General features: G+C 53.4%; 5 protein-coding genes across 5 annotated transcripts; 1 reads left to right on the forward strand and 4 right to left on the reverse strand.

Annotated features, from left to right (window-relative positions):
• Positions 1 to 119: 119 nt before the first annotated feature.
• Positions 120 to 3,425, forward strand: ASPSYDRAFT_28569 (uncharacterized protein; the record flags this gene model as incomplete). The annotated part of the gene is made up of 2 exons (XM_040844531.1): positions 120 to 578; positions 612 to 3,425. 2 exons carry the CDS (start codon positions 120 to 122, stop codon positions 3,423 to 3,425), a joined length of 3,273 nt encoding a protein of 1,090 aa, XP_040706764.1.
• Positions 3,426 to 3,715: 290 nt separating this feature from the next.
• On the reverse strand, positions 3,716 to 4,678 carry ASPSYDRAFT_66025 (uncharacterized protein; the record flags this gene model as incomplete). The annotated part of the gene is made up of 2 exons (XM_040850343.1): positions 3,716 to 4,274; positions 4,407 to 4,678. 2 exons carry the CDS (start codon positions 4,676 to 4,678, stop codon positions 3,716 to 3,718), a joined length of 831 nt encoding a protein of 276 aa, XP_040706765.1.
• A 631-nt stretch (positions 4,679 to 5,309) lies between these two features.
• ASPSYDRAFT_197016 (FAD-binding oxidoreductase) lies at positions 5,310 to 7,184 on the reverse strand (the record flags this gene model as incomplete). Its single annotated transcript, XM_040843738.1, has 5 exons — positions 5,310 to 5,750; positions 5,800 to 6,176; positions 6,226 to 6,631; positions 6,664 to 6,884; positions 6,939 to 7,184. 5 exons carry the CDS (start codon positions 7,182 to 7,184, stop codon positions 5,489 to 5,491), a joined length of 1,512 nt encoding a protein of 503 aa, XP_040706766.1. The 3' UTR covers positions 5,310 to 5,488.
• Positions 7,185 to 7,751: 567 nt separating this feature from the next.
• Positions 7,752 to 9,203, reverse strand: ASPSYDRAFT_28572 (uncharacterized protein; the record flags this gene model as incomplete). The annotated part of the gene is made up of 1 exon (XM_040844532.1): positions 7,752 to 9,203. The coding sequence occupies one exon, from the start codon at positions 9,201 to 9,203 to the stop codon at positions 7,752 to 7,754; it is 1,452 nt and encodes a 483-aa protein (XP_040706767.1).
• Positions 9,204 to 9,375: 172 nt separating this feature from the next.
• ASPSYDRAFT_143415 (glycoside hydrolase family 13 protein) lies at positions 9,376 to 11,106 on the reverse strand (the record flags this gene model as incomplete). The annotated part of the gene is made up of 1 exon (XM_040841337.1): positions 9,376 to 11,106. One exon carries the CDS (start codon positions 11,104 to 11,106, stop codon positions 9,376 to 9,378), a length of 1,731 nt encoding a protein of 576 aa, XP_040706768.1.
• Between the last annotated feature and the right edge of the window lie 276 nt (positions 11,107 to 11,382).

The following is an 11,382-nucleotide window of genomic DNA, read 5'->3' on the forward strand; positions in this document are numbered from 1 at the left end:
TTCAAGCGTTGGAGCAAAGGCAAAAGAATATCCACAATACTGACGACGTAACAGAATCTCGCAGACAAACCTGACATTCCCGAGCCTCAGAGAGACTCCAAATTTTTCTGTCCACAGCCATGGCCACTCTAGACTCTCTCAAACACGCCCTTAGGCAGATCGCCGATACACCACCGCCAGCGCTTCATCAGACGTTGTCCGACGCACTGTACAGTTCTGCCTTCGATCTCCTATTACAGGGTCCAGGATCGACGTCTTACCGAGATTTCGTCATTCCACAGCTATCCAAGCTACTGGGGCCCGTCTTCGACTCGCACGCCCACGTCTCAATACTGGAAATTGGACCCGGCCCGCAAAGTATCCTAGGACATCTCTCAGACCGGGCAAGAAGGAAAATCACGAAATACGCTGCGTATGAGCCGAATGAGCTTTTTCATAGCAAGATGCGAGAATGGCTGTGCCCCAGCTCCCAGGCGGAGCACCCATTCCCTTGTTTAGAGAAACCACCCGATATTCACCAGGCCCCGTTTATGCCAGCCGAGTACACAGGGTCCTATCCTGATGAACGATTTGACATCGTGCTGTTTTGCCATAGCTTGTAAGGCATTAAGCACAAAGCCGATATCATTAAGTTAGCGGTGAACATGCTTCGCGAACAACCCGAAGGCGCAATGGTCGTGGTCTTCCATCGAGATGGGGGCCTGCGAGAGCTGGGTAGCTTGGTCTGTCATCGCACCGCTCCGCTCCCTACAGGGAAAATTCGGATACCGAACACTGACGAGGCCTTGGACCAGTTTAGTTCTTTCGTCGCTGGGTTCACTGTACAGGACAGCGCAATCCAAGGCAAATGGCGCGACAAGTGCCGTTCTCTTGGCCATTCCGATAAGTCCTACCCAGGCCAGCTCGAGTCTAGCTCCCCCGAAATCATGGTCACCTTTACTAGACACGCGGCAAAGCTGCAGGAACTCACTGTGCAACTTCCGTTGCTGGAAAGGCAACGAACCATCAAAAGCCGAGAGGCCAGACTGCATCACCGAGCGGCTGTCGTAAGGCCGACAGAAATACAACACATCCAGGCCTGTGTCCAATGGGCTTTAAAGCACGGCACCGGTTTGACTGTTGTTGGCGGAGGGCACAGCGGCCACTGCCTATGGCCCAGCGTTGTGGGGGTCGACATGAGTGCTTTTAATCAAGTACACATTACATCAGCAAGCGAGGACAATAGAACTGATGGTGGCTCCACCTCCGGCTCGATAATTGTCGCGGGAGCTGGTTGTACTTCAGTCGACATAATCCGCACCGCCAAAGCAGCGGGTATGACAGTACCGTTGGGGGCCCGGCCAAGCGTTGGCGCGGGACTGTGGCTACAAGGCGGCATTGGACATCTGGCTAGAATGTACGGACTTGCATGCGATTCCATTGTCGGTGCTGTACTGGTATGTGTCCAGACTAGCAAAGTGCTATGCATCGGCCATGTACCAAATGAACACCGACCAGCTGGTGCCATCCGCCCAGATAATGAAACCGATCTACTCTGGGCCATAAGAGGCGCCGGGACCAACATCGGCATCGTAGTAAGTGTTATTTTCAAGGCCTACGCAGCTCCAAACTACTCTGTCCAAACTTGGATAGTCCCGCTCAGAAACACCCTTGCCGTGCGCTGCAAGCTTCACGATTTTGATCAAGGCATCGTTAGGAAGCTCCCTCGCAATTGCTCTGCTGATGCATATCTCTACTCCGAGGCCGGCAAACTGCGTCTTGGCGTGGCTATGTTCGAAGCTTTTTCAGATGGCCCCGGGGTGACATTCAATGGACAGCGCACAATTGGACGAGATATTCTAGGCCCGGAGACGAGTTCCAAGCTTGTGGATAATATCGGCCTATTCGAGGTCGACATGTACATATCTGGCATGCACGGAGGACACGGCGGCGGGAAAACATCCTCGTTCAAGCGCTGTTTATTCTTGAAAGATATCGGGGAGTCCAGTGTAGTTGGCGTCCTTGCAGCAGCTGTGGCGACTGCCCCCTCGCCTTTTTGCTATCTTCACCTACTTCACGGCGGAGGAGCTGTGGGCGACGTGTCTCCCGATGCGACTGCGTTCGGCTGCCGAGACTGGGATTTTGCATGCGTGATCACCGGCGTCTGGCCACGCGAGCTAGACGAAACACATTTCGCCCGCGCAGTTGTAGACTGGGTTTACCAAGTTGCCTCTTCCATACTACCCTTGGGCTGCGGGGTTTACGGAGCAGACCTCGGACCAGACCCCAGAGATACACCCTTGGCGGCGCGAGCTTTCGGCCCTAACTTGTCGCGCCTCGCAAGTCTTAAGCAACGGGTCGACCCGCAGAACGTACTCGCCTACGCCTGCCAACTGCCAAAGAATACAATCGCAGGCAATCCAAGGCTCATCATTCTGGTCACTGGTGAAGCCGGTATAGGCAAAGACTATTGTGCTGAGATTTGGGCCTCAGTGTTCGGCCGAAGCACGGAAAGGAGCGTGCGGACAGCTAGTATCAGCTACGTAGCTAAACAAGAATACGTTGCAGCTAGTGGCGCGGATTTCACTCGCCTGCTCTACGACCGCGAGTATAAGGAGCAACACCGACAGGCTTTGACGGCTTTTTTCAAGTCGCAGGTGCGGGATGAGCCTTGGTTACCAGAGGAACATTTCATACGGACGGTGAACGAGTCGCAAAACGTGGATGTGCTGTTGATTACTGGGATGAGGGACAATGCACCCGTCGCTTCCTTTGCGCATTTAGTACCGGCAAGCAGACTGCTCGAGGTCCGGATCACCTCCAGTGAGGAGACGCGACGGACTCATCGGGCTTTCTTCGATCGTGGGTTTCCCAAAAGTTCCTTGGACTACTCGCCCAATTTGACATTCAACAATGAGAAGCCCGGGGAGGTTGCTGCAAAGGCATTTGCAGAGAAGCGTCTGGTTCCCTTTTTCCACGAGGATCTACAGCGCCTTGCGGACATGATGCGACTGGTCCCTGAATTCCCGTGCCCAGGAATCGAATTCCGACATGTGCTTAACATCGTTCAACATCCTGGCGGTCTTCCCCTTTGTACCTCGCTACTGCGGTCTCACTTTGCTGGGGACTGGGCAAAAATCAACGTCGTGGCGTGCTGCGAGGCGGGCGGATTTGTTTATGCATCGCCACTGGCTGACCAGGTCGACAAGCCTCTGGTACTGATTCGCGAGGCTGGAAAGCTCCCTCCACCTACTGTCTCGGTCCAGAGATCTCCCTCGCACATGGGAGCTTTGGTGGCCACCAATCCAGCAGAGACCAGGGTTGAATTAAGTCGAGATGCAATTCCCAGAGGGGCGTCGGTGGTCGTGGTAGACGATGTGCTCGCGACTGGAAAGACGCTCTCTGCGGTTCTACACCTGCTACAGGAAGCCAGCGTGCGCCTTTAAGATTTGAGTGTCATGGTGGTTGCGGAATTCCCGGTTCATCGTGGGCGCGAACTCTTGCGCCAGTGTGGCTTTGGCAGGGTCAATGTACAGAGTCTTTTGGTCTACGATGGTGCTTAGCTTACGACATTCATATGCAATCTGGGGGTACATGCTCATGTTGGATTTAACTTCATTTTCTTTTGATATTTTGTTGACTCAATGGATAGATATGACATAAACGAGCGTGGCTAACATGAAAACGAGGACACCCGGATTTTCGTCGCTCTCATATTACCCAATCCCGAACGTATCTAGCTAGGTGGAGTCTGCTCGAGCACATTCAAGAGTACTCTCAGCTTTTCCCTTTCATCCTCTTGTAGGACTTTCCATTCCGTCCCAGCCAGGCTCTCAACCTTGCGCTCCATCACGCCGACTTGCCTTTGGAGCTCATCGTGATTTTGAGCCTTCCACGCATTGACTATCTTGGTACGACAATTCGTGAAACTCTCAGGGATTGCCCAGAGCTCTCTCTTAGTGCTCATACCGGCCAGCTCTGCTTCCCTCGCGAAACAAACCGCCTTCGCGGTCTCTCCCTTGCTTTCATATAAGTGCGCCAGCCAGCCAAGCACTACACCTTTGCCAATGTCCGTCCAGCGATTCGCAAGTAGTCCGAAGAGGACTTTCTCCTTCTCACAATACTCCCCAAGGGCGTGGTACATCTGTTGTAGACGAACCATCCGTTGCCCCCATTCAATCCACCCCTTTTGCTCTGTCGAGCTTATGGGCCCATTGCTGCGGCCGTTGGTGATTTGGGCTTCCTGAATGGCTTTGATCTCGGTAATCAACTTCTCGCGCTCGCTAGTGGTGGCGCTGTGAGGGGCGGTGCGGTGCAGTTGATAGGGGGTTTCATTTCGGATTTATGTCTCGACTGGGGAGGAAAAGAGCTCGTCCATTGCGTCCTTGAAGGATTTCCTTTGTCCCTCCATACGAACCCTTTCTGACTCGGCAAGCTTCATCTCTGACTCGACTGGGGAGAAAACGGGCGCGCCCATTGCTTCCTCGAAAGATTTCTCTGATCCCTCGATAAGGTCCCTCTCTGCGTCGATGGGATCCATTTCTGACTCGTCTGGGGAGAAAACTGGCGCGCCCATTTCTTCCTCGGAAGATTTCTCTGATGACTCGCTGGTCATTGCCGACTCGATGGAATCCGTTTCTGCCTCGAAAGAACCCATCTGCGAGCAAATAGAATACTCTTCTTCCTCCATGGGATGCATGGCGACGGCGAAGATAGGTTTTGCCTGGAGATCAAGTTGAATATTTGGGATGAGAACCAGAAGTGGTGATAGAATAAGTTGAGTGTGGTAGAGTACAAACTCTATCTGGGGTGGCACGGGGCCTATATGCTTTTTTATGTCCTGATCTAACTGATTCTCGAAAGTGAAATCTAGTAGAGTGAATTGGGATTCGTCATCTCTAGTGATCTTCACAATCTTAATATAAGCCTAGTGGTGAATAGCTCTTTCCTTATATACTCAATATGATATAGCGCAATGGAAATCCAGTAAGGAATAGGCCTCAACACCTACGACAAATGGAATAGTACATAGGAAGACAGTGGTGAATATATCTATAATAGGAAATACCTGGAAGTTGCCCGAGGTAGATAAGCAGTGTGAAAATGAGTTATATAGGTAAAGTGATAGCGTGCTGTGTACCATGGTAGTCCTGGGGGTCTGTCTCAGCACGCCTTGGAAACTCCCAATAGGTCTAGCCATAGCTCCATGAAAATACTACTGATCATTACATCCGAATATGGTCAAGTAGGCTGTGATTCGGCTGATTTCCAGTCGTTATCGATATGGAAAGCCAGACGGATGCGGCCACACTTGGGGAAGCACAAGGGATCAGTTCTACATTAGAAACATCACATAGGATACGCTTCTAAGCCTAACGACTTCGAAGAGAAAGATTTGGCCGATAATGTGGATAAGAAGGGTGATAACTAGGACCCAGAACTACATTATACCTTAACGTGCTCTGCCATCCACATACACAAGTTCATACAACAATGTTTATACAGCAAATCATGGATAAACAGTCGGGAGGGCATGATAATACCGAAAGACATTATCAGGATCATACTTCCTCTTCAACTCCGCCAGTCTGGGCAACTTTCTCTCACTATAAACCTCCTCGAGGGTTTCATCCCCATGTGCATAGTTCAGATACACCGCAAGCCCTCCATACCCGGAAGTCTCAGCGAGTTCCTCGCGGATAGCACGTCCAGTTGCGGCTGCTGCATCCCTAGCACCATCATCTCCCTCGGTCCATGCATTCTGGACGCTCCTAGACAAATAGTCAGTCACTACGCCGAAAATAGACATGGAAGGCATACACATAAACCTGCGTATCTCGCCATGGATAAGCCGTCTCCTCATCCGGCACAGCTTTCATAGCCTGATTCGACCAAGCTTCAAAAAGCACAGTTCCCTGACGCGCACCAGGCGTTGAGGCAAACAGATCGCTCATGGCGTTGAACATGGACACCCACGCTGTAGCGTTGCGGTAGCGCAGGTTCGCGGCGAAGAGCTCATGCTGGCCGCCTGGAGTACAGATCTTGGCATCCAACCCGAAGGAACCCTCTGCTGTGAGGCGGTTCCAGGGGAGCTCAGTGATGTTCTTCTCCCTTGGCCCGAGGCCGAGGATTGGGGCGAGGAGAGGGATGGCGTCGTTCTTTGGGCCGTGGTAGACGCAACTTGCTCTGAGGCCGGTCTGGGGGGTTGTTAGCAGGGGTATGCTCTGAAAGCGGCAGGGCGAATACTTCTCCAGTAGCAGTGTCGTAGAAAATGTATGAGGCAATTGCCCACTTCTCAGTGAGATTGAAGTCCGCGAGGGCGTGAAAGAAGGGGGAGTTGAGGTGGGCTGGGAAGGCGAGGTCGATGCTCGTAAATGTACCAGACAATGGATGCAACTGGTACGTTGCAGAAGAGACGATACCAAAGTTCTGGCCGGCGCCTCGAATTGCCCAGAATAGATCGGGATTGGAGGTTTCAGAGGCTTCGAGGATCTCGCCAGAGGCCGTGACGACTCGGGCAGACAGGAGGGCGTCAAGGACCAGGCCGTTTGTGCCCTGCTGCCGTCCAATTCCGGCTCCAAGGGTAAGGCCGATCATGCCAACGCAGCTGCATATGCCGGTCTCTATTTGTTGGCATTGGTAGTCAATTGCGCTGCTCATATCAAGTGGAGGGGGCGTGGAGACTTGCGTATCTGATATCCTGCCTCAAAAACAGGGTCGTATATCTCGCTTACACGGACGCCTGGTCCCACAGTAAGCGTGCCAGCAGAAGCATCAATTGATATAGAGTCCAGCGGACTGAGATCGAGTGCCAGGCCATTGTGGAGGTCTCCCAGAGTGCCAACATAGCCATGACGGCCGCCAGTGGCTAGAAACGGAATGTTATGCGCTGTGGCCAGCTTGACCTAGTGGCAGTCAGTCGACAGACTTGAAGATAGGACACCGTCGTATGGTATTACAGCTGTGACTAGGTCTTCTTCAGACGCAACGGACAAAGCGGCCGAGTATGTCGGGGCCCGGTACTCTGTCCATCTAGTTGTGGCATTTGCGAACTCTCTTTCTCCCGGGATCGATATCTCGGTCTGGGACGACCAATCCTGCCTGCTGAGAATAGAGGTGATATCCACCGCTGCATCTCGAGCTGCAGCAGGACAGCCCTGGCAGAGCCAGAAAGCTGCAAGCACGATGATTCCGGGGAAATGCATCCTTGCATGGACTCACAAACAAGACGGGTGGTCCTTCTTATACCGACATTTCACCGGATGAGCCCGGCAGGGGGGCAAGCGACGTGCCACTGGAGTAAGCAGCGAACAAGAGGGGCTCGAGAGTTTCGCATAGTCACATTCTTCAGGTGGGTCTATTGGGACAATGTCTTGGTTTGCAAGATGTGATCGCCGTGCACGAACCCTCGATCGAGCCTCCATCTGATGATCACTCGCTAGTTTCTGCACGGTGCCCCATTTCTTGTCCATGAGACCATGACACAACCAGTTTTAGCTAGCTAGTTGACTGTCTTTGAATTCGGCCGGGCAGGTTTACAATTGTGCCGGTGTAAAGAGAGTCCGACATTGGCATTGGTGTGGGAGTAACCCTATGGAATGTGCCACAAGTACATACCGTGAGTGGGCTGGTCGTATTAGATACTGCTAGGAACATCTAACAATTCAATAGCATCCTCTGGTGATACATTGATTGGATATTCCATATTCATCCCTACGCCGGCTCCAGTGACAACGCCTCGATCTAATATAGATTAATTCGGTAATGCCACGTTATACATCCCACACCAACTCCGCCGCAACAGCAACATGCTCGAAGCGCTCTTTAATGAGCACCATCTTTTCCACCAAAATCCTCCTCGACATGGCCTGCAAGTTGCGAAACGTAAAGATCACATTCTTCATAAAGACAATATCATCAATCCTCCTCGTCGTCTCCTCCAACCCAACAGCCGGACCATGGATAACCACATCCGCAATCGTATTCACAATCTCCAGCAACTTACTCAGGATCGAACTCCCATGGATATGGATCGTATTCTGCTCGATCTTGGTCATGAACTGGCGCAGCTGGTTCGACAGCCGCAGCGGCATCTCCAGCGAGAAAATCGGGCTCGAGGCATGCGAGGAGAGCAGGCAGTTCGACATGGCCATTTGCCAGAGCAGCGTGCGCATCCATTGCCGCGTCACGACGAGGTCCGCCTGCTGCATCTCTGTTAGCAGGGAGACTTCTAGCTCCCAGAGTTCGTCGTCGAGCTCGCGGTGTTTCTGCTCGACCCAGGCTGTGGTGACTTGGTTGCGGTCGCCGATCCAGAGGTTGATGAAGGTTGGTTCGAGGAGGAGAAAGGTTTTTATTAGCTGTGTCCAGCCGTGGTTGATACCTGGGCCTAGGGCTGGGTCGTCCTCTGGGAACTCGGTGTAGGGGGAGAGGGTGGTGGGGGAGAAGTGCACGATCGAGACGAAGCGTTCGTGGATGAAGCACAACCAGTACAGACGTTGGCGGCGGGATCGTTCAGATAGATCGAGAGTTGCCATTAGCGAATTGTCGTCGGTATGGAGGAGGTGCAAAGTGGTGATGGCTTCGCGCAGGTAGAAGAAGCCCAGGTCATACTGGCCCAGACTCATGTAGCACATGTGGATGTAGATCGACGTGACTATGCGGAGCACTGACGGACGGATCCCTGGCAACAGTGGCGTACGCTGCTCTACGGCTCTTCTCGTGAGTTCCTGTATTTGCTCTGAAACGTGCGATGTTGCGACGTTGGACTGCGTGAGGTCGATGGTGACGCCGGTGAAGGCGTAGACAAAGGCCGCGTGGTCTCTGTCCGACTCCATTCTGGATATGGACTCGCTGATATCGTTGCTCGTCATGATCGGGTTGAAGGGGTAAACATAGCGCATGTATTTCGGTATCAGTCTATGAAGGTAGTCGTTGGATAGAGGCAGGGACATGTCGGGAGGAGAGGCCGGCCCAACTCCCAGGGGCAATAGATTGCTTAGTGAATCGACTCCTCCAATATCAACGGTAGATGCCTTGTATTCTGAGATATGGGTTCCTCGACGGAGGGCGTTCTTGCGCGATCGCGCGGCCTTGTTGTCGGTGTACGTGCAGCGCAGGTCCAGGTGGGTGCATTGCTGGCAGCGCTGTTGGCCATTGCAGCGCACTTTACGTCGTCTACAAGGGTCGCAGGCCTTGAATACCTGGTATCTGCGCGGCCCGCTCATCTTGGTGATAAAGGGCAGCGCAGCAGACAAGGAGGCAGGACGGTTCCAGAAGACGAAACGCAATGGAGAAACAATCACCCCACACGGGGAACAGATTCACATGCAGCCAAGACGCTACTTCGTGTCGCTTAAACTAAACTGCTTCTACCGTACTTGTTCTAACTGCTACTGGTTAGACTGTGGACAGTTCATATATTCTCCCCTCCCACGCCTGCAGATCCGCGCTCCCATCTCCGGCACTGCTGACCAGCAGCTTCGCATCCCTGTCGACCTGCGCAACTTTCTGGGGGCTGTCGGAGAAATTCAAAGTCACCAGGACTTCTCGCTCTGCAGATTTCTTGATGTAGCTGAAGACTTCCCCGTTCTGCTCGTCCAGGAGCTCAAAGGTCCCGAATACCAGCACATCCGCATACTCCTTACGCAGACGCATCATCGTCTTCCAGAACGACAGAACAGAAGAAGAACTGCCCTCCTGTGCCTGCGCATTGACTTCCGTATGGTTATCATGAGCTCTCATCCACGGCTTCGCAGACGCCGCAGTGAAACCCGCATTGGGCGCTGCACTCCACTGCATCGGCAAGCGAGCATGGTCTCTCGCCAGATGCTGCATCGCAAGCAGGGCTTCCTTGAGTTTACGCGGATCGCCGTTGCTCATATCCCTTACCATGTGGTAGTAGTTGGTGCTATCGACATCCTTGTACTCCTCGACGCCCCATTCCTCCGGGGCGTTGACCATGCCAATCTCCTGGCCCTGGTATACGTACTGCGTGCCTGACAGACTGCACTGGAACACCGCCAGCATCTTGGCCGATGCCTCGCGCAGCTCTGGCGTGCGGTCGCTTCCAAACCGCGAGACTGATCGGGCCTGGTCGTGGTTCTCCATGAACACGGTGGTCCAGCCATCAGTCCCATTGAGGATATTCTGCGTCCGCTGGATCGCAGTCTTGAGCTCGGGCAGTGCCCAGTTTCGTTTGCCAGTGAGGAACTTGTAATCCGTTCCCATGCCCAGATCCACGACGTCAAAGGAGAAGACCATATTGAGCTGCTTCTGCGCTGCAGAGACGTAGCGCAGCACGCCCTCCATCGTCGGTGTCTGTCCCAGTTCGCCGACCGTCATGGCGTCGTACTTCTCCAGCACCTCATTCATCTCCTTCAAATACTCATGAATGCGAGGCCCATTACAGAACAGCGAGAACGCAACCTGGGTCTCCGCTTCGGGCGCCAGAACCGGCGCATCCGGGTATGCAGGGTCCTTGCTATACATATTGACCGTATCAACACGGAACCCATCGACGCCCTTCTCCAGCCAAAACTCCATAACGTCCGTATAGACAGTCTGTCTGACCTGTTCATTCTCCCAGTTCAGATCGGGCTGCTCAACGCAGAACAGATGCAGGTAATACTCCTGCGTCGTCTCATCCCATTCCCACGCCGGTCCCCCAAAGATACTCCGCCAGTTATTCGGCGGGCATCGCTTCCCATTCGCATCGTATTTCGCCGGTCGCCAGACATACCAGTCACGCTTGGGATTCGTCTTTGACGCCCTCGACTCCTTGAACCACTGGTGCTGGTGCGAGGTATGGTTCACCACGAGATCGAGGATAATGCGCATTCCGCGCGCATGACAAGCATCAATGAGAGTCTGCATGTCCTCGACGGTGCCGTAGGGAGGATACACCTTCTGGTAGTCGGAGACGTCGTAGCCCATGTCGTACTGCGGACTATCGTACATCGGGCAGATCCAGATAGCGTCGACGCCTAGGTTGGCGATGTAGTCCAGCTCCGAGATGATTCCGGGGAGGTCGCCGATGCCATCGCCGTTGGAGTCCTTGAAGCTGGCTGGGTAGATCTGGTAGATGATGGAGTTTTTCCACCATTTCTGGTCTGTTGGTGCGGAGGGCATGGTGGATTAGTTTCGGTTGTAGTGCACGGGCGCAAGAGGAGGGGAAAGAGAATTAAGTTGGCCGACTCGCTTGCACCCTTAAGGACGCCATTTATATATCACTATACACCGTGGTCGCAGCGCCAGGTGGCAGTAGATGCATGGCAGGTGCAGCAGCAGGTGCAACTGCAGCAGCGCGATTGGCGCAATGTCGGGGCGAGCAGGACAGGGAAGCAGCCAAGCTCGCTTGGGAATCCGGTTTCGCGAGTGTTACAGGCTAGTCGGAATGCAGTTAGC

This window comes from Aspergillus sydowii (genome assembly GCF_001890705.1).
Source record: "Aspergillus sydowii CBS 593.65 unplaced genomic scaffold ASPSYscaffold_2, whole genome shotgun sequence".
NCBI classification, from domain to species: domain Eukaryota; kingdom Fungi; phylum Ascomycota; class Eurotiomycetes; order Eurotiales; family Aspergillaceae; genus Aspergillus; species Aspergillus sydowii.